Raw genomic sequence first — 22,048 nt, 5'->3', positions numbered from 1 at the left:
GAGAACGAATTTAGATTTAAAGTTCTCTTCTGTTTAAAAATAAGAGCAGAATGCGGAACATAATCCCAGACAGCGAATAAATAACACACCAGGAGTCCAGCTGATAAGAGAGAGGCGGAGAGCAGCAGGCCTGATCCAGCAGCCGTTTAGCCGCATCCTTGGTTGTGTGGGAAGGAGCTGGAAAAATAGGCAGGCTATTTGGACGCGGGGTGCTTCCACTTTCTGTTCCTGTTCTTTAAATATTTTTGGAAAAAAGAAAAGCATAGTGACGGTGAACTGGTCTGCGTGAGAAGAGGCGGCGGTTTGGGGAGCAGGAAGGCCGAGGCTTTGGTGGAGAGCGCGCAGAGACGGGGCGAGCCAGGAGGACGTCGGCGCTGGGCGCGGGAGACGAGGCTGCCCCGAGGGGGCTGGGGGGGTGGCGGGGCTGCGGGGCTGGCGCTGCCTTCCTCCTTGGGCCGGCGTCCCTCACAGCACCTGGAAGCGCCAAGAGGCCTGGTCTTTGTAGTCCAGGCAGTCCGGGGAGTTGAAGTTCAGCTTCCAGGAAGAGGCGGCGGCGGCGGCGGCGGCTGGGGCGGGCTCCTTGTAGTCCAGGCAGTCGGAGGAGTTGAAGGCCAGTCCGGTGCCCCCGTAGCCCGGCTGGTGGTGGTGGTGGTGGTGGTGATGGTGGTGGTGGCTGGAGCCCTGGCCCAGCGGGTGGTGCGCGTGCGGGTGCGGCGCGCCGGCCAGGGCGGAGGGCGCCATGGGGCTGAGCTGGTGCGCGTGCGGGTGCGCGTGCATGGGCAGGTAGGAGCCGCAGTCCACGCCGCCGAAGTAGGAGGAGGCGGGCGGCGGGGGCGGCGGCGGGGGCGGGGGCGCGGGGTAGCCCTGCGCGTAGCCGCCGCCCTGCCCGTAGGACATCGGGTAAGAGGCGGAGGGCGCGCCCGGGACGGAGCGCTGCATGCAGGAGGCGCCGCCGGGCGCCAGGGGCTCGGGCCCGGCGCCCGGCGAGATGGACGCGGGGCTCCAGATGGACGAGGCGGCCACGGCCGAGGGCGCGCTGCCGAGGGCCGCCGAGGAGGAGGACGAGGCCGGGCCGGAGCCCCCGCTGCCCGCCGCAGGGTTGCCCAAGGCCGCCGCTGCGCCCCCGCTGGCCGGGCCCGAGGCGCTGGAGCTGGACGAGGACGACGAGGCGGAGCTGGAGACGGCGGGCGGCGTGAACTGGCCGCTGCTCTCCGAGCCCGAGCTCTCCCGCGCCGGCGACGCCTTCTTCTTGGCCGGCCGGCTCTTGGCGCCGCTGCCGCTCTGCTGCTGCTGGCGGCACTTGGCGCGGCGGTTTTTGAACCAGACCTGCAAGAAAAAGAAAAGAAAAGAAAAGAAAATGGGGGCGGGGGCGGAACAGGCTCTCCCACGAATAAGGGACCCCACCCCTCTGCCCCCCAGTCTCTTCCCCTCGCCCACTTTGGCACACGCCCCATCTCCCCAGTCCCCCCTCAGCCGGCGCTGTGCCATCGCAACGAAACAGAAAAGTGCCAAACAATCTCAATCTACGCGGAATGGCGCAGGGGGGAAGAGGCCGTTTAGCAGCTGTCCAGGTTAGCCTATCATCCTCCATCACTATTCATCTACACATCCATTGCCGGCTTCCTACGAGTGGTAATCAGGCGCCACCAGGCTCTGGCTCAGCGCCTTCTCTCTCGCCAGTCTCCGCACACTGTTGCGCTCATGTGGGGCCCGCGAGAAAGGGAAGGTAAGTCGCTGGTGCGACCCAGAACAGAACCCAGCTAACCAATTCTGGGCGACTCTGGAACCCCACGTAGCCATCACAAATCACACCCTAGCCAAAACACCCCCAGACTCAGAACCCGCCTGGCATGACACCCACCTTCCGCTCAGGTGAATGACGCAACCCATCATGGTTTGATCAAGTTTCCCCCCTAGCCAGCTTCCATCCTCCTCCCAGCAGGCTCCTGCAGAGAGGGGCTGCCAGTCCACCCACATCCATAATGTCATACTATCAAAAAGTAGGAAAGGGAGTGGGAGTCTGCACCAGGTCCACCAACACAGCCCTGTCCAACCAATCCTCCTTATAGCCATTTATAAATTAAGCTGGCAGTCCAGCACCTCATGCTGGACATCCAATAGAAGCAGGCAATGAGCCAGCCATCAGCGGAGGAACATGAGAAGCTGTCTTATACTGAGTCAAACCTTTGGTCCAGCTAGCTTGGTATTGTCTACACTGTCTGGCAATGGATTTCCAGGGTTTCCGACGAGGATCTCTCCATTCAGAAACTGGAGATTTAATCTGGGATTTTCTTCTCCTAAAGCATGCACTGCTACAGAGCTCCTTGCAGCTTCTTGCCCAAAGGATTGCTATTAAAGAATCCTATTAGCTAGAGATTTTATATGTAGCAAAGATGTTAAATCCATCCCTCCACCTGTCCCTTTCAAATATTTAGCAAGGAGGATTCATCTGCACCCAACAGGCAAATGCTAGATGTGGAGAACTGCACCCCTAATTAAGCATCCGTCCAACAGAACACAGTATTCTCTTTCCAACACCATTCTACATTCCCATCCTACGGAGAGAGGGAGCCATTATAAGGTTACCAGACGTCCTGTTTCCCAGGGACAGTCCCCGGATTTACAAACCAGTCCTTATACAAAATCCATTGAAGTTGAAATGTGTCCCCAGATTCATTGAAAAAAATCTGGTAACCTTAAGCCATTAGGAACAAAGTTCTCAGCCTGTTCCGTTCAACAGTACCCAGCTTGGCCTCCCCCCTAAATATATATCTAGAGCTATCATCTTAATATACCCTGCTTTATACTATCTTTTAGGAGACAGTATAACTCTCAGCATACCCAAAACAGAAACCATTCCTTTGTTGCAGACACACCCATCCCAGTACATAGCACCATTAGTATCCTTTATGATCAGTTAAGAGCAAGCCAGCATTTTTACTGTGTCATTCCTTATCCTTCAACCTGTAAGACTAATCAACAGGTTTCTATCCTGTTACTACTGCCCACTGTCTACTCTTCCTTTTGCTCATCAGTCGGTCAGCTCCCTCATCTACATCTCCAAAAAGTCAATCAGTATCCTGCATCCTTTAGCAAGCTCCTAGATAAACTCTGCTCCACCAAACTACATGGAACAAACATGAACCAAATCCATATCCAACCAAAAACTATCATAACAGCCACTGCTTTAGTGTACACTTGCCCAGCTGAGTCTATGGCGTAAAAAGGCAAGGAGCACCACTCAGTGTTGTCATTATGAAAGGATATCAGCATCAGCATGATACAGTTGCTACCAACACACTGAAGAGCAGCCAAATCAGTCTTGTTTCCCATTATTATTACTTATGCAAGGTTGTCTCATCAATTCAACAGGTTCCTTCACACTTTACCAGCCAGAGTTCTCATCTTAACATGAGAAAATCAAGTTGTAACCAGCATAACATCCACCTGTCAGTGCCAAGGACGTACAGCCCAGTCACCACCCAGTTGTATTAAGTGCTCTGTTACAGCCAGTCCTTCAATGAAATTCCCAGTAGAGTTCCAAGACTGTGTCACGTTGACTACCACCTACATATCATTTCACCAACCGTCTGACAGTGTGATGAGCACAGAATTTTTGAAGTTAAAACAGTTGGCTTCCAGGACTTAGCTGCCTTAACACCATCGTAATCACAGTGCACTTATCTATCCTTTATATGGAAACTCAGTTCATCTTATTATCTGACAGACAAGACGGAGCACCCTTAATCACTTTGTGGGAACTGGAATTTCAGTGTAGCAATCCAAGTCCAGAGAACCCATAGTATGGAATTCAGAATGGCTGTAATCCTCACATAAGTCCCTCCCCCCGCCTCCCATACAGGTTATCCTTGTGATATTTGGTAAGCTTTTATGAATCTCAGCCTCAATCGCTAACATTTTAATCATAGATTCTTTTTTTGTTAAGTAACATGCCACATCAGCTAGTAGCTATTTCACGAATACAATAACAGTATAGGAAACAGACTTAATTTCAAGTATGTTTGCATTGAACCTTGATCAGAGTAACACTCTTTCCAATAGGTGCTTTACCACTGCAAGTCACAGTGAGTTTCCAATAGGGCTTGCTCATAGGTAAATACATGTAGGAACAGATCTTGGAGCCATTTTAGTCATTAATAGTGTCCTACATACATAGCTCTCTGTGATCTATTATGCAAAGTTGTACTTCACTCCATTTCCATGTAGGAAAACACAGCCTGCCCACATAACATGCATGCGACAATGACATGCACTTTTAAATTCCTTTCTTTTCCAGGTAAATGCTTTCCATGTAGAAAACCCCTTAGGTCTGAAATGACCCTCAAAGAGAAAGAGGACATTGACCAGATAATTAGCAGATAGGAAGAATCTCACCTTGCACAACAGAGGTGTGGTTGCATTTTCATTACAGGTATATTTACAGTTCTAAAGAGCAGCCTTATGGCCTGTCCTATCTAGTCACTAACACTAATACAGCAAGGGAGGTATGGTCAGGAAATAGTCTATGACCTTGTCTCAGCAGGCTGAAACTGAATCCCTCCTTTTCCATGGGTTGCCAGAGGAAACCCCTGAAATAAGCTCCAGCCAGATGAAGCTGGATTGCATCAAGGATGGCAGGCTTGGTGTGATGCCAAGCCTAGCTAAGTGGGGCTTCCCCAGAGTTGTGTAGACTTCTCAAAATCTTATTAGCAAAACTTTGCAAATGCAAAATAATAAACACCCTCCGTTCACCTCTCTGCATCAAAATGTTAAAAATGGAACTGGCTCCTTTGGACTCCTGTGAAGAAGTATCTGCTCTCCACTCTAGCCTACAGCAGCTGCAGCAGCATCCAAATTAGCAGAATTTAGTTCTAGAGGTGCCCTTTGTTGACTGTTGGGGATCCATCTGGAGGAAAGTGGACTTTAGGGAAATAAAGGTTTGAGAAATCTGACCTCAAAGTGCATTTAAAAAAGATTTTCTTCCTAGGATTCTGACTTGAGCCAAGGTGTGTACGCATACATACCCACACCCAATCCAAACACAGCAACCTGAAGTCTGGCAAATTAGCGTCTGCCTGCTCCTAGTCTTTTGGAATAAACAAACTGAAAAGCAAACCCTCATACTGTATATGGCAAAGCCAGTGTGTGAGTTTCAAGTCAACAACTGAGCTTAAGATGCTACAGGAAAGGGAAATGTATGTGTGGGGTGAGGTGGGAAGATAACAAAACAAAAGCCTCACATAATGTAGCAACTGGGTCACAATGTTTATTTTACTAGTCCTGTGGGAGTCAGCTGAACTACTTCAGGATCAACAATGCCTCTTCAATGGGTCTGCACTAGGGGTGCCTAGGGCGGAGCTTTTTTAAAGAGGGGACAGACAGTGGCTCCACTGCCCTGCAGCCCCCAGGGACACCCAGCAGCCCCCATGCCACCCTGCAATCCCTTGTGGCGCCCGGTGGAAATAGACTTCAATTGAAATTAATGTGATTTTTCCTTCCAAGAAAGGTAGAAATCTCAACAAATTTAAGTTGTAAAGAAATCCTAGTGAGAGACTTCCAACTAATAATGTTTAAGGTTCTGCTTTAAGTGTATCTAGGATTGTCTTGAATATAACACATATTTACTTGGTAATATTTTAAGGAAATTTACTCCAAATGTGCCTGGGGGAGGAGACCTTAAACATACTGAAACTGATTTTAAGAGCTGCTATTGTAAGATATGGCTCCCCCTTATGCTCATGGGGTTGCAAGGTATGAGGAACATACTGGCATATGTGGTGGGGATGTAACTATGTAAACAAGTTCTGGAATTAGGCGGCAACAGAAATTAGTATTATCATAGACAAACAGGTCACTCTGGGCTCTCAGTTATGTCTTTTATCTATTTTTGATGGTGCCAATGCCAATCTTATTTGTAAACAATTCATTTTATATATGCTGCTTGCTTAGTGGTTTCTCAAGGATGAAAGGACACATCTTGCTACTCTTTGGACTCATGGTTCAAAAATGTTGTGTTTATTGTCATTTATTAAAACCTGACTCATAAGATACAGGCTTCCAGGGGCGATGCAGACTCCTCAGATTTTGCATTGTCTGGTCGTTGTTCATTATTTACATGACCAAACAACTCATGGTTGCCACACTCCTACTCAATATAATCTTGTCTGGTGATGTTTATGAATACTTAATATATTTTGCATAAAAATGAATCCTGTATCCCACCATGGAATATCTTTTATGCTATCCATTCTCTTTATTTAGCTCTATTACCTTATCTTGTATTTTCATTCTCTTTGCCCTTATGACATTTTGTGATGCATATTAGTTTGTTGTTTTGTTTATTGAATTGGGAATTTTTTAATTAAAGTTTAGATTTAAAAGGTAAAAAAACCAACCCTGATGAAAATCAATGGGGTTTAAACAAATTACGCACAATCCAACAAAAGTCAGTCACACTTTAAAATTAAAAAGCTAGGCCTATTTGTTTGATCTCAAACCCAACTGAACTTGGTGGGCATCAGTTGGATCTAACTTTGGCTGGAGTGTGCCCATTTATCTGTGTTTAGGGTCTGGATTGTTAGCCTCCTGACTAGTGAGAAGGAGAAAACAAGCCAATAGAGAGGGTCCAGCTAATCTTTATATAGCCAAGGGGAATTGGACGTTGACGCCAAACGGAGGCGGTTGTTCAGACTCCAACAAGCGGCTTCAAAGCTCCTAATTGTGAGACTTTTGGTTATATAACTTAAGCGCCGAAAAGTTATTTCGCTCCAGCATTGGCGGGTAAGGAATTTTAGCTGCAGTTTAACAAGAGAGGCCTAGTTAGGTGCGAACTCAGGGAAGATATGGCCACACAAAACATGAGCAAAACCCGCAAATTAAAACAAAGCGAACCTTCCACTCGTCAAGTCCTTCTCCGTTTTGGAGCGCGCCCGCCGAGGGAAGAACCAAACCCCCGGCGCCCCCCGCCCCGGCCTTTCCCCACCCCGGGCCAAGCCGCCCTTCGGCCCCAGCTTCGCTGCTCTCCCAGGGGCCATCGGACCTGGACTCTGGACTCCGGCAGGTTGATTTTCAGCGCCACTTCCTCTCGCATGAAGATGTCCGGGTAGCGGGTCTTGGCGAAAAGCGCCTCCAAGACGTCCAGTTGCGACCGGGTGAAGGTGGTGCGCTCCCTCCGCTGCTTCCGAGGGGTGGCTGCGGGTCCCGGGACAGAAAGACAGGGGTATTTAGGACCCGGGTCGGCGTGGTCAAGATCCGCCCCCGCCGCCCCCGGCCCCCGGCGCTGGATGGGGAGGTGGAGGAGAGACGCGCGCTGGCCGCTCTCGGGTCCAGCAAGCGAATCAGGAGGTGGCGGCGGGGGACACACAAAGAACTTCAAATCACAAGGACAGCTCCTAATATTTTTAAAGGCGCATAAATATAAATACAAAGCGTCTGCTAGAGGAGGGGAGGGTGAGAAACTCTGCGGACCACAGGGCAGCTCCGGGGGGGGGGGGAGGAGGAGGGGAGGGAAATGCAGACGGAAATTCTATTCGGGTTGCAGACTGAGTTTCCTGAGCGGCCTCCGACGTAAAAGAGCAGCTCACTTGAAGTTCTGGGTCTCTTGGCGACAACCCAGTTAAAATGGAAGTATCTGTACTTAAATAGATTATTTACAGCCCAGTCATTTAAATAATTTTTAAAAAGAACTTTCGTTGGACGTAAGTTCCAGGGAAGACCTTAGGTCTTGAATCCTCCAAGTAAAGATGCAATCCCAAGTATAATTTACTCCGCAGTAACTGCAGCAGAATTAAATTGGTGCTACTCTGCAGAACAAACACGCTTTTTGGAATTACGGTTTAAAGCTGCAGCCCTGCATTGGGAGCGAGTTTCACTGAAGTCAGCAGAGGGTTACCTCACAATGAAAGCCCGTAGGATTGGGCTGCCTGCCTGCGCATTCAGGGTCAGGAGAACTCAAGCATTTCTGAAGGACAGAGAACTTCTTGAGCTGGGGACAGACAGCACTTTCTCGCATTATATGCCACGACTTCCGGCTTAACTGGGTTGTGGATCAGGCTATAACAGCATTTGAAAAGACACGGGGAAAGCCCATCAACAGAGCATTTCTTCATTTCTCAGCAAACTCATCCGTGGGGGCGGAGAGTACTGTGGAGTTATGGACCCGGGAAAAGAAAAGATTGGCTCCTAACTTCGGATGGGCAGCCCAAGTTCGCAATCAAAGGATTTCACCCCCACCCCCAGTTAGTTCTCAAGCACGAATAACCTTAGGAGAACTAACATTTAAACGTGTTTGTATTGGGCTTTAGATATATCCCTCAAAGTGCAAGTAGTTTAAACACACATTTGTTTTATTTGTAATATTGTCAAGGCACACACTCCAACAACAACAAAAATAAATCGGGTCTTAAAAAGCAAGTCAAAATCTGAAACTTGGCAACTCACACTTTGGACAGTAAACATTTTGCTAGCCTGATCCCCATTGATTATAATTAGGGACTAAATACCAAATTACTAAATTCCAAAATACCAAATACCAACCTGTTTAAAGGTTGGCCTGGGGTGCTAGGGTGCCATGAGAAATAAGCATTTTAACATTGAATTAAACGCTAGGAAAATCAGAAGTGTTCACTTTCCAATTCAGGGGTAGTTTAGGATACCGCAGGTATGGGGGTGATAATAAGAGTGGATAATTCAATTCTGGAAAATGGTTTTGCTGACCTGGAAAAAAATAATATGATCTATCAAGAGCTTTATCCATAAGCTCTCGGATCCCTTTCGCCTTGTAGAACCTCTACAATAAATTGAGGAACTATTTTATTTCAGCGGCATAAATTAAATAAGAGGCTGCTTGGAGGGGCTGGATCTGCCTGGCCAATAATCAGTGGGTAGAAGGAAAAGAGGTTGGTGCTGCTCACCCGGATACCCCACGGAAGGGTGGAGAAGATCCATCGCAGGTCCCGCCAGCCCCAGCCCATTCATGCCATAGGGGGGCTGTTTGAGGTAAGACATCATGCTAAAAGCTGGAAAGATTTTTCCAATTTATCCACACACAATTAGAAATGTTATTTTCCCCAAAAGGCGTGTCTTAAAATTCTTGGTTTGTTCGTGGTTTTTAAAAAATATATATAATAAAAAATTAAAAAATTGATTCTTCCAAGGAGGCGGCTGAAGGAAATCCCAGGGGCAGGAAAGCCTCACACTGCAGTCTGCAGGAACAAAAAAACACACGCACAAGACAGAGAACAAGGCAAAACATCAGTTTTTCCCCAAGTTTCCACACAAAGCGCCTATTTTACTTCCCTCCCTCTGTTTCCCTCTCATTTATTTGACTTTCAGACAAAGTCAAGCTGGAATATAATTTTATATACAGCTATGGCAGATCCTAACTAAGAAAAAAAAAACCCTCTCAAACGCGCAAGGAGTGAAGTAAAGCAATGGAAGACTGTCCATTTAAAACAAAAAAAGTGGCGAGGGGTTTCTTCCAAACACCTGGTCCAGGACTAAGAAAACCTGTACTCGGAGTTAGGCAAGATTAGGTCTTAAAAAAGGTATACATGCACATGCACACTCCGTATAAACAGGGCTTTTTTAAAGGACAAAAGTCAAGCCTCTCCGTCGCACACAAGATGGCGGAAATTCCCCCCACCCGCCAAGAAAAGGGGGGAAGTGGAATCAAAGTGACAGAGAGTGAAGAGGTGTAACCGGGTGGTGGAGTGGGAGTGGGGAAGGAGGTCTACTCCCCCCCCCCAACTCTTTTTTTTTAATAACTACAGCCATATTGCCATACAATCGCCGAGGGGCTTCCAGGGGGTACAATACTCCGTGAAGAGGGAGATAAAGCAATTATTTAAAAAGATAATTGGATTAAAAATCAAAACGAGATACCAAAAAAGGGGGTAAGTATAATTAATCTGAAAGTGGGGAGAAAGAGACGCTTTAATTAGAAATGGCTAATGGCCTAAAAACAAACAGATTCCAGGAGCTGCTTTGAAATTCACGTTCCAAAGGCGCCCCCCCCCCGACTGACGGAAGAGCCGCGGAGGAAGGCAAAGGAAGACGACACAACAAAGTTGCCTAATTCTCGCATGCATTTCGGGTGGCGGAGAGTAGCGAAGACTGAAGGCAGGCTGCTAGGCCCTCTTACTAAAGTAATAAAGTAAAATTTAGGTCAATTACATGATTAAGGATGGTGGCTTATACACCCGCAGAATCCCAGTATAGGCAAAACATTCCAGGTGCTGTAGCTGTTTTTAATTCTACAGCCCCTTAAAAGTTTTGCTGTGGTTCCTCGAAGTTATATAATTCCAAGGATTTATAAGAGGGTTTCTGGGGGGGTTTTGTAGGCATTTGTTTTGTTTTTTTCTTAACTGAGAGAAACAGATATTTAGGTTAATTTTCCCATGTCCAGATCCAGCAGGTTCATTAGCCGATGGATTCCGCCGGAGACATGCACAAACAATAAGTTAGACAAACCAAGCAGATACAATAACATAAAATCCCACATCCCGCAGCAGCAGATGGTGGTGGCATTAACCTCAATTAATTATTGGCCAGAAACCTTAATTGGACCGCAGGCCATCCTGCTTCCAAAACCTATATTTATAGCAGAAAGATTACAAAACCTAACTAACTAAATAAATAAATAAATAAGAAACAAGAGCAAGAACTATGAAGTGGGATTTAAATTTAAGTTAATAATTTTTTCTTAGGCTGTAAAGGCCTATATATGCCAAATTAATTTAAGGCATTCCCCACTTAAAACTGATTAACCTGTTGCTGTTTCCCTTAAGTTTGGATTTGCTTTAAAGTTCTCCTTGGTTTGATTTGAGAAGGAAGGGATTTCTGCCTCTTCACGCGATTCAAAAAGTGAAAAGAAAGTCCACCTGCTTTACTTTAGCCGGCTGCGGTCCTAAGTGTACTGACAAGATTAAGGGCCTTTTGAAACCCGTGTGGTTTCCTTTAGAGGAAACAACACTGGGATTGGGCCTTAGACTTAGCAAAAACTTCAGCAACACGGAAATTTCTTTTGTTATGTTTTGACTTGGAGGATAGTTCCATTCTTCCAGCTCTACTTGCTTTAAAGTTTTCAAGACTGCAACTCTCTGAAACATCAACACTTTTGCTTATTTATTTCAGTTGCAACCCCCCCCCCAATGCGTTTTTCCGGGATCGCACTTGAATGAGCCTTTCAAAATATCTCCTAAACAGCGGCCCCCTCAGCGCCTTCCTTGGGCGCTTTTAATGTCAGGAAAGGACAGTTGGAGCGAGAGATCTTGGGACGAGGCACCTCGAAGGAGGCCCAGGAATCCCGAGAGGGACCTGGCCAGAGACCCCGGGGGGAGAAGCCGGGGGGAGAAAAGGCAAAGGTCCTCCGGGACAGGCCCCGCGGCAGCGAAGATGCAGCAAGCCAAGAGACTAACAAAACCAGCAAAGTCGCCTGCCAAGCTGGAGAGCCGGAGCGGAGTCGCCCTGGGGAGCTCAGCCGCGACTCGCCGGGCACTTTTCGGGGGACCGCGGAGAGGCGAGCGCGGAGAGAAGCCGGCCCGTCGGGGCGAGCCCGCTCCCCGCTCCCCGCTCCCCGCCCGCCTCCCGGCTCCCGGCTCCAGCCCGCGGCGCGCCCCGAGGCCGGCGGAGGCTGAGGCGGGACGGCGAGCGCCCAGTCCGGCCCTGAGCCAGCCAGGGGGCTCCGCGCCGGGCACTCGGGCAGCGGCCGAGCCCCTTTCCAGGCGGGCCGGCAAGTTGCGGGGAAAGTTGGGGCTGGGCGGCGGCTGGCCTCTCCTCGGGGCGACCAGGCAGCGGGCGCCAGTTCTGGCCCGGGCGGGGAAGGGGCTGCGGGGCGGAGGGGGAGGGGGAAGCCGGAGGAGGCAGCGCGCTTCTTACCTGGCCGAGGCGGCGTCTCGCCCGGTTCTTTAGGTGCCTGGAAATGTAGCCCGACCAAGATTGATCCCCTCTCCGCCGCCCGGCCCGGGTAGGTGAGCGCCAGGCGAGTGCGTAAGCCGGACCGCGCCAATCCCCGGCCTCGCCGCCGCTGAGTGACAGCCGCCCGGGCAAGGAGGAGAGCTCCCTCCCTCCCTCCCTCCCTCCCGCGCCAGCCCGGCCCGCCCGCCCGCCCGCCCGCGCGCACCAGCACCAGCCCCACCAGCAGCAGCCCCAGCCCCGCGCCCAGAGGCTCCCTCGGGGCTCCGGCAGGATGGACGCCCCCCTCCCGTCCAGGCAACCTCGGCTCCCCTCGAAAGCGGGCCGGGGGGGGAGGGGAGGGGGCGGAGGCGGAGGCGCCCTCGTGCCCCGCAGGGGACTTTCGCGCCCGAAGGCTGCGCTGGGGGGGGGGGGACCCTGGTCCCCGGGCCCTCGCCCCGCACTTCGGGGCGGCCTGAGGATGCGCTCTGCCCGCCGCTCTCTTCCCTTCTCCCCGCCGGGCTCTCTTCGTCGTCTCCTTTAAATCCGAGGCGCGCTGCTCTCCCTCAAAAGAAAGTTTCTTGCGCCGGATCTCGGGCGCTTCCGCAGCCCGCAGCTCCCATTCACTTCGGTGCAAGTCCCGGGAGGGAGATCCAGCCGGACTCCGGAGTCCCGAGTTTGGCCTCCGACCAGGCCAGATGGATGGACGCCTGTTTCCCGCTCTAAATTCGGGGCAGGCAGGTTTCTGTGGAGAGCAAAGGATGTTTCAAACGTCGAGAGCCAGGAGGCGCCTCGATGCATCTCTCTCCACGGATTACTTCGATTCTCGAATTCCACAGGGCAAAGTCGAAGTAGTAGCAACTCTAGTCCAGGCTGCGGTGGGGGAGGTGTGCGCCAGTCCCCCCCCGCGCCCCTTTTTGTGCCTTCTGGATCCCCCAAGTGCCCTGCGCGCCCGTCTGCCTGGGCTGCTCCAGTCTGCGCGTCGCGCGGCGGCTGGAAACCTGTTGCCGCCAGTTGCCAGGCGAGCTGCGCGCCGCAGCCTAGACCAGTCCCGGCAGCCTCCGAGTGTCTGAGGCCGAGGAGGAGGACAACTTTAATTAAACATAATCCGAAGTGAGCGCTGATTCTAAGTGTATTTGTGGAACAGTAAGTGCCCGCGAAATAAAGTAAATTTGCTCCCAACTACCTTTTGCTAAGAGTGTTACACAAAAGTTCAAAGGGCGTCGGTGGGTCCTCCTGCCAAGTAAGTTTCCTCAGGATGCGGGCATAAGCATAAACGTTGTTACAATGCGCAGATGGCAGCCCAGATTAGTTATATCTATACCTACTCTATATCATCTTCTACAAGGCATTTCAGTTGTTAGTCGCCAGCCTGCATCGCCGCACGCGCATCCATCCACAACACACAGAGGGGCGCCACGTCGAGGGTATCTAGTTCATTATCATAAATATTAATAGACACGAATCCTTTACAAAGAATTATTTCTTCCCCCCTTTTTAAAGGAGAGAAGTTTTAATAGAAAAAAAACTTCTGAACATACAAAGAGTAAAGTGAAAAGGGATTATAATCATCATCATGATTTTTTCAAAGGGGAAAGAAACCCTCCGAATCAACTGGTTGCTAACAAACTGAATGAAAGCGAGGTCAGGAAGGGATTGGTGGCCGCCGCTTCAAAGTGAGGGTCCTCTAACCCGCTGCCCCCGCTCCGCTTTCCCCTTTTTCCGTGAGACACTTTCCCTTTGGAGTCCCAATGAAACACGGTAACAGAATATGAGGGAAGCACACTGTTTCTTTAACTGCTTCTCAAAGGATCCGGGAGATCTTCTTAGGACCTTTAATAAGGCTTTGGTGCGGTCCTTTTGTTGATCTCTCAAAATCAACTCCTTCTAATTGAAGCTGGAGCTGAAAGCGAGCTAATGTTCAAAGGGAGTGACCGCCACAGTCCTGACGAAATTACATTTTTCCCCCATTGAGGGGGACATCTAATCAAAGTGGACTGGCGGAGAGGCGAAAGAGAGGGAGAGAGGGAGAAAAATGAGGTTTACAAGATCCTTCTATAGCCCACAAAAGTCAGCGACACGGGCACTTCTCCTCAGAACAAAAGCCGCCGCAGCCCATTCACAAAAAGTAGAAAGATGGGGCAGGCAAAAGAAGGGGGGGGGAGAGGAGTGGAAGCGGGGAGTTCTCGCTGGGACCAGTACCTTGGCCAAAGTATGGGAGACCATTATCCACGGGGACCTCCGAGCTTTGTGGGGGTTCTTTTCTTCTTTAGTGTCAGTCTCCAGGAATAGCCCCATCAGTGGATTATGGAGTCAGAAAAGGGGTCCTTCTGCTCACCCCTCCTCAAAATTCAGAATTAGCTTTAATCTCCCCTTTCCCTCTATAATAAAGCAGATTGTGCGGGTGTGTGTGTGTGTGTGCTGTTTTGTTGTGTTGGGATGCTGATGCTGAGCCGGGCAGGCAGATTCCTCAGGAACGTGTTCCTTTGGCCTCCGCAGAGTCAGATTGGGAGTCTGGCAGCCGCCTGCCTCCGTCTCAAGCTTCGGATGATGCGATCAAGTCTAGTGAAAAGCTCAGAGTATCAAGTAGCACTAAACCCCTGCGCTTTACTTCTCTCTCTCTCTCTCTCTTTCTGTGTTTTCCCCCTCCCTCCCCCTGTAATAAGAGTATTTGTCTAATCCCAAATTGCAGGCGAATTTCCTTAATGCTCAGCCCATAAAACCCATGGATTAAGGGCAGAAAAGGGGGGCACGAGCAACTCTCAGAGCCAGAGAGAAGCCAGCGAGACACGGACACAAAAAAGTTTAGGATGTGGCGGGGGAGACGTGGAAGATGCGGGTCTCGCTATTTTTCCTCTCTCTCTCCTGAAAACCTTCAGGTGCGGAGAGACTAAACCGGCAGCGGTCGCAGACGCGCAGGAGGAAGCCGAGGCGATCTTGGGCCGCAGGTTCGGGGCGCGCAGAAAGACGGCCTAAGGCTCTTTGCCTCTTTCTCCAGACACCCGCTTGGAAAGACCTTCTCCCGTCCGGCGCTGCTCCCCGCCCCGGCCTGGTCGGCACCTTTTGGGAACCAGCTGGCGTCGAGCAGGGGCTCCCACTCAGGTGGCCCTAACTTGGCAGGCGCAGGTAAGGGAAGGGAAGGCGCCGCAGCAAGACGGGGGGGGGGGGCAACAGAGGCGTGAGACTTGGAGATGATGGTCGCCGCCGTCCTGTGGTGGGTGGGGTGATCGTGCCTTTTGGAGGCAAAGGGTCCCCAGGCGAGGGGAAAGGGACATCCGTCCATCTCTCTCTCTCGCCTCGCTCAGCAGCCAGCCTGCCTCTTGCGCGCAACTCTGCATTTCCAAAGTTCAGCTCCCTTTTTATACGCTAGGTGTTCCCTGCTGCTTTGGTGTTTGCTTTGTTTTGATGCAAACGCCTACTAGTTATAGCTCTGGGAAAGAGGCAGGAGCTTGTCTCCTAAGCAAGAGGTTTTCTCGTGAGGGAAGGGTTTCCTAGATAACCAATGACCAGAGTTTTAGGATGGACTCCGGATGGTGGAGAGCTCTCCCCGCTCTTCGAAGGAAAATCCGGGGAGGCGCTCTCCCTTCCCTTCGGCAGTCCAGCCGCTTGAAGGAGAAGGAAGTGGCTGTGAGTCCCGGCAAGAGGGCCCAGAGCCGGGGCGAAATAAGCCCCCCAATGCTGGAGGGGCCACACCAAAGCTGAGCCCGAAAGTTACTTGGAAGCAAAGTTCCAGGGAGTCTGCGGCACTTCCTTCTCCAAAGGATTGCTTTTCAGGGACTTGTTGGGCTGTGCAAAATTCGTAGCTCGCTTTCCTCTCATCTCCCTCTCTCTCAGGGTATCTAAAAAAGTTTTCCCAACTGTGGATTTAAAAGAGAAGCAAACGCCAAACGCCGGCAGTTAATAAGCAGAGCCTCTTCCGACGAGAGTTAGGGTTTCAGTAAAGAACCCGCGTTTCTGCCAACACCGCCCTTTCCCTTCAGCCCTGGAAAGCCTCACCAAGCAAACCCCATTATCCGGGGGCCCCTTTCAGCTTGGCTAGGGACAGGCCTGGCTGCAGTGTCCTGCTGGCGGGTCACCTTTCCAGGCCGCCCCTGGGGTCAGCCGAGTTTCCAGCGGGGTCCCTGCAGGGCTCCGCCTTCCTGCCCGCGCACTTTCACCACCACCGCCAGAAAGCAGCAGAAATCCCTCCCGCCCTTCGACGCGTCCTACGCGAAGTCCAGCCAGAGAGGCCGGGAGAGGGGCTCACCGCCCATGCCCGCAAATGAGCCAAGTCCCGAGCCCTTTCCGCAAGAGCCAGAGCGGGCGTCGGGCTGCCCGACGCGCATCCTGAGCCGGAGGCTGCGGGCCGAGCGCGCTTTGGCTGCCGCCGGAGGAGCCGCGCGGCCAGATCTCCCGATGGCAGAGAGAGATGCAACAAAAGAGGAAGGTCGGAAGCGGAGCAGATTGCTGGTCGCAAATTAATCACTGCTAACCTGAGTCTCGCAAACCGCCAAAGCGAATTAACCTGCATTATGACAAACAAGGAAAAAGGTCTCTCCCTCTCGGCCCAAATTAGCAGCGGCTTTTAAAGGCAGACGGTGGAATTCGTTAGCTTTGCAGGATGGCAAGGAAAAAAGCTTGGGGAGGGAGGCGGGAGAGAAGGATTGTGGGAGAAAGAGAGACTTGGAAAGGGGGAGGAGAGACGGGAATCGAGGGAGGGTGGAGGGGAGAACAGGAGGGAGAGATTCTGGCCCGAATTTCATCCAGTAGTCGGCGAAGATAAGAGGTTTAATTCATTTAGCATATGAACGCCCTCAGAAAGCGATTCCCATTATGGATACATCCAAAAGCACAAGGCGCAGGTCCCTCGTATTTACACTGGCACTTGTTATCATTTAACCGGATTATTCACGATGTGGATTTTGTAACATATCGGGGATTCTCCTTGTGCCGCTTTCTGTTTTGCCTCCCTCCCAGTACAAGACCCTGAGCTGGATCCGAGAAGCGCGCTCTCTCGCGCGCTCTCTCTTCTCCATCTCCCCTCCCACCGCTGCCCAAGGAGTTTGCATTGGTTGGATCACCGAGGCTTCCCAGGAAGAGCAGAATCAACAAGAACCCCGTTTGTGAGGCCTGCTAGTAACTTTTCCCCACAGCAAAATTTATTATTAAACAATATTTTTAAAAAGCACAGCACAGTTTATACAATTACTTGTTAAGCAAACTCAGCTCAGATTGAAATGGCACAACCTGCCTTTTATCTTATTTGAAAATTTTAATAAAGTGCCTCCAACCTCTCCAGACAGAAAATCCCAGCTCCTTAGGCAAAACTCTTGTCCACCTTAATCACAGCTATCCTGCCTCCCTGAATTCCATGTAGACGCAGTAAAAAATGCAGGAGGTTGCATTTCCCATCTGGTTAATCACGTTAAAACGTGGGGCTGACACAAACTTTAAACAACAGCTTAGTAGAGCTGTTCGAAGGCAATGCTACGGCAAATATTTGTATATGAAACACCAACGTAGAAAACATTGGTGCAACAGTATCGGAGCCAGAAAACTTGAAAAACAAAACATGCCCCCACCTCAGTTTGTTCCTATTTCTCAGTCAACATTCGTCAGAAAGCTAAACATAAACTATGTAAAAGTAGATTTACAGTGCAATCCTACACTCAGAATGAAACCAGACTGAGTTCAGTGTGACTTACTCCCAAGTAAATGTGCATAGTATTGCGGCCTTATTTAGTTTTGCACAGATGTTATGTCTAAAAATAATAGCTATGAAGTTATGCCATAAAAACATTCATGAGAAATATCAAGATTATTATTATTATTCTTATTTATAAAAGGTTTTGTAAGAAAAGGAGACCACCAGAGTTATGGTAAGAAAGATCCAGCTTTATTGAAAATTTATACATAACTCAGTATTGTAATAAATAAATGTAACAGTTTCCACAAAAATGAGTGGGGTGTTAGTGAAGGATATATTAACTTGCAAGGGGATTTTGCAGATAATGGCAAGACAGGCCCCCGATGGATACACAATAAATATTAACAGCATTGTGGAGCCAGAATGCAGAGGTTGAACAAAATGAAGAGAAGGGAGCTAAACTAAGAGGTAAATAAATAATTAATAAAAATGGAATTGCCTCTAAAGATGATTTTTTTTGTAAACTGATCACACTTCAGTCGGTCTCATCATTACAATCACTTATTCAGATCACAAGGCTTTTGAAAGATATAGGTTAAAAAACCTTCTCTCTGAGCACATCAAAAAGTCTTAAATTTATAATTAAAATAAAAATGTGAAACTGCTGCTGAAATAAACATTGGTAAATACAGCGCATCGTAATAAATGGTCTGAGTATAATCTAGCTAAACAATTTTAGGTAGCATATTAAGTATTACACACAACAGGACTGGATGAAATCATTCAAAATTATTTTTGTCTTCTCTCCCTCTGCAGTATTATTACATAAAAGAATGTATTTGAAAGTTATTTCAACAAAAGATTAAAAAGCCAGGGTTTCTCCCCTTCTTAAACAACCCAGGTGTTGCCACAACATTTGAATGCAGACTTATTTAAAAACATGTAAAATTTTTGTCTAAGTCTGCAAGTAAATCAGGGAGAAAGGTGATTTTGAAGGAATATTGCTTGAATCGGAACATGTGGGGTGAGGGAGTAAGAAAACAATTTGGGGTAAAGCTGGTCTAGTCAAATGGAAGGTTTAAACATTTTCTGAAGTTTATTATTTGAGATTTTGTCTTTTTAGTCTTGTGTCAGTATTTCCAAAATGTAAGAAGGGTTAAGCTATAAAACACAACAGTATCTTGCCCCATGAAAGCTAGTCACTGAAGGACACATTTCTCTTCTTTCTTGGCCATCTTTCCTTTGTTTTGCTCTAGGGTCCTTTCCAAATGCTCATCTTCCTCTTCGGCCCTGGGAAACCAAACACAATTGTCATCAGTTTCCCTAATAAAGCTCTACTTCACACGTCAATGCAATAGGTATTGCACAGAACCTCTCAGAAATTCAAGTCCCAACTACTATTCACTTAAGGGACCCTGGGCGGTGGGAAAGGGAAGGGAGGGCTTGTCATCTGACTGGATGGGTAAGAGCTAGGAGGACAGTCATTACTGGAACCTAGGACTGCACAGAATTTCTACAAATTGAAGTGCTTTAGCACTGGATTGTTGACTTTTCTTCAAAGTTTCCTTTCTTGAATGGTATTAGATGAAACAAGGCTACCATGCAGGAAAAGCACACTCCCGTAAGAGATGTTGGTTGGCCAAGATACAAAACTTACTGTTTTTCTTGAGCATCTAAATCTCTGACCAGTGCATCACGTTTATTAACAAGAATAACAAGCTCATCGAGCAAAAGCTGCTCTCTCCTCTTCTGGGCTTCGGTCTTTTGCCAGTCTGAAAAGAAAAGAAAGAAATCCAGAACTGCGTGCTTTGAAAGCTTAACTTACGTATGATCTAAACAAATCAGTGCCAGATCATTGGCCTCCACAATAAAGCCTCTTCCTTTGTAGGAACCAATAAGGGTCATTTCATTTCACATTCCTATGGATTTGTGTAACTTTAAACTGCTGAGACTCTCAGTTGATGACTTCAAGTTATAGCTTGATGGGGAATGGTGGGAAGATGGATAAATCGGACCCAATAATTTTATGTTTTCCAACATTAGAGTCTAGGGCATATTAAAAAATGTTCCAATTGTATGAAAACACACTAGTGTGGAGTGAATGGAATCAATTTTCTAGCTCCCAGTTTGGAAATTAGGAAATTTGATGATTTGCCTTTATGTGCCCATTTTGTATATCAGTCTGTCTAGGCAAAAACAACAACAACCCACACAGTGTGTGCATATGTATGTATGTATGTAGGAAACATACAGGAAAAATTACAGGAATTGAAACAGGAAAAATTACAGACAAAAAGCCAGCTAAAGCAAATAGAAAAACACTTTTCTTAATCTCACTGTAACCTCCTCTCCCCTCCAAATAGCCTATTCTTTGCTAATTTCTTTCTTGCTACATCTTAGCTGTTGGAAATGTCTCACACTGGGCACCAGATGCTTCAGAATAACTTTAAAAGTGAGTATCAGATAATCAGCATTTTTCTTTGAGGTAAAAACACATCTGCTAGACAGTATTACACAGCTTCTTCCATAGTTGTTCAGACTGTTTGGCAGCTTGCGTAATAGCTGAATCTTAGGCCTTTATCTAGGAAACAATTCCAAATTTGGTTGTTGTTGAAGTTTTTTTAAAAAAAGGTGGAGTACAGATCTACACTCATTTCTTTCACTTCTTCAGTTTTGCTTTTGTTTGTTATTCAAAGATGCTGCAGAAAGAGGGAGGCTCTCTCATACAGGTATTTCCTTTTGGTGTTGTATTGTCTCTTATTTTTATAAGGCAGTGTTTCATTAAAAAGGGCACATTTAACACTGGAGCCCTCCTCAAGCTCTGAAGCAACTGCTCTCCAGGCCAGACTGCAAGGGCCTGCATCTGTCAATCAACCTCCAGTCTGCCCCGCCTCCCTCATTAGGAAGGTAAACAATGAAAAGAAGGAGAAATAGATGATGAAGGAGATAGCAGAACAAATGAGAGGGAAACAGGACACTGGCTTTAAAAGAAAACTCCATCACTTCTGACTCATGTGGTGTCCTCTCCTCGATCAACTTTCTAAAAAACAACAACCAACAACACAAAAAACCAGAGGCAAGACAGTGCAACCCTTTCGGATTTCTCTCTTCTCTCTCCATTGCCCTGGGCAATCATGTTAAAACTCACATGGCTGGTGCTTATTCAGATAAACCTAACAATGCACACCAATGGTTACCATGTGAATCTTCACAAACCACACAAGAATGTGCTGGTTCAAATCCCCCTGACCCCCCTCCAAAGCAAAATTTATTCAAGGCAGCAAACTGTTCAGAAGCTTTATGAAAGCAAGTGGTGCTAGAGTGAATTCAGTCTTGTATTTACAAATTAAAAATTAGACGCAGGCTCATCCAATAAAGGTTAGAACAGCAGTAAAAAGCCATTCTATAAATTGCCTCCCCAATATACACAGTATATGCAGACTAACAGTGACATAGAGAAAATATACTCCCTCACACACAGCTGCAGAAAACAACAAATATATCTGTAAAAACTACATCCTAGACACTGTGTTTACATGAAGGGACTCCAACAAAGTTTTCAGCATATTTTTGTTGTTGCCACTACTGTATTTATTTAATAACAGCATTTACAGGCTGCCCAGTAGCAGACGATTTCTACTAGTAATGATATACCTACATTTCAACAACTAGTTAGCACCAAAAGTGTGAAAGGCACCAGCTCCCTCTGCTTTCAAAAATATGCATAATTTCTTAGCTGTTCATAATTTGTTGAGATCTTACATTTGAATGCATGTATTCAGAGTGGCAAAATAAAGCAAGAGCACGTGTCATTTATGGCTTAAATATAACAATTCTCCAAAAATGATACAATACAATTCTCTAAGAGTCCCAAACATATTGTTTGAAATAAATTTCTTTTATAGGGCAAATGATCCCATGATACTTGGGCTGCAACCCTACACACACTTAGGCGTAAGCCGCATTGAACTCAGTGGGATTTCTAAATCCACATGCACAGGATTGTACTGCTAAGGTTTGCTAATTAAAATAGTAAACAACCAGACATGAATGCTCATTTCTATTTCCAAAATTTAAAAAGTCAAGAAACTTAACCACTATTATATGTAGAAGCAACCTTCCTAAATCAGTTCATGTGAAGGCTATTTAATGTAGTGTAAGTAGATATACGTATTGGCCAACAAAGTCGTCTAGTCCTCAATCTTTTTTTATTCTGGTCTAGTCTGTGAATACTAATGGCAGTAATCCTTCTGATTACGTTTTCTATTATACCCAAAGATTCAAAATAAAAGAAGACTGTAAGTCCTGTTGTTTCCAATGGGACTTTTTAAAAAAGTAAAAGCTACGAATCACAGCATCCAGTAACTTTTGCTCACACCTAAACACATTTATTAGGAAATAGTTGAACTCATTTAGTCTTGGAGTGCTCCAGTTACACGTTCTGAAGTTTGGAAATTAAAGAAAATCATTCACTACACCACCTGACTACAGCTAGCAAGCAAACCCATATGAAGCTTGTTCTGTAAAGTA

The 22,048-nt window shown here is 47.8% G+C and overlaps 2 protein-coding genes across 5 annotated transcripts in view; both read right to left on the bottom strand.

Annotated features, from left to right (window-relative positions):
• Positions 1-416: 416 nt before the first annotated feature.
• On the bottom strand, positions 417-11,943 carry OTX1 (orthodenticle homeobox 1). Its single transcript, XM_079971224.1, has 4 exons — positions 11,878-11,943; positions 8,913-9,203; positions 7,040-7,191; positions 417-1,326 (listed from the first exon to the last, which is right to left on the bottom strand). Exons 2-4 carry the CDS (start codon positions 9,007-9,009, stop codon positions 466-468), a joined length of 1,110 nt encoding a protein of 369 aa, XP_079827350.1. The 5' UTR covers positions 9,010-9,203; positions 11,878-11,943; the 3' UTR covers positions 417-465.
• A 5,802-nt stretch (positions 11,944-17,745) lies between these two features.
• EHBP1 (EH domain binding protein 1) overlaps positions 17,746-22,048 on the bottom strand; it is a 306,658-nt gene continuing 302,355 nt past the window's right edge. For all 4 annotated transcript variants that reach the window (XM_079969700.1, XM_079969702.1, XM_079969701.1 and 1 more), the window contains 2 exons: positions 19,176-19,290; positions 17,746-18,808 (listed from right to left, as the gene is read on the bottom strand). In XM_079969700.1, coding sequence (XP_079825826.1) covers positions 18,718-18,808; positions 19,176-19,290 — 206 coding nt within the window. In that variant the 3' untranslated portion in view covers positions 17,746-18,717. The remainder of the gene's footprint in view (positions 18,809-19,175; positions 19,291-22,048) is intronic.

Source organism: Podarcis cretensis (assembly GCF_951804945.1).
Source record: "Podarcis cretensis genome assembly, chromosome: 3".
In the NCBI taxonomy this organism is placed as follows: domain Eukaryota; kingdom Metazoa; phylum Chordata; class Lepidosauria; order Squamata; family Lacertidae; genus Podarcis; species Podarcis cretensis.
Note: the sequence above shows the minus strand (reverse complement) of the source record. Positions and strands in the feature narration are given on the sequence as shown.

Excerpts from the sequence above, each read along its gene's own strand:
- OTX1 (XM_079971224.1), bottom strand. The coding sequence starts at position 9,009 with ATGATGTCTTACCTCAAACAGCCCCCCTATGGCATGAATGGGCTGGGG. Across the intron at positions 7,192-8,912 it reads CCCTTCCGTGGGGTATCCGG|CCACCCCTCGGAAGCAGCGG; the intron begins GTGAGCAGCACC and ends CGGGACCCGCAG. Across the intron at positions 1,327-7,039 it reads TGCCGGAGTCCAGAGTCCAG|GTCTGGTTCAAAAACCGCCG; the intron begins GTCCGATGGCCC and ends TTTTTCTTGCAG.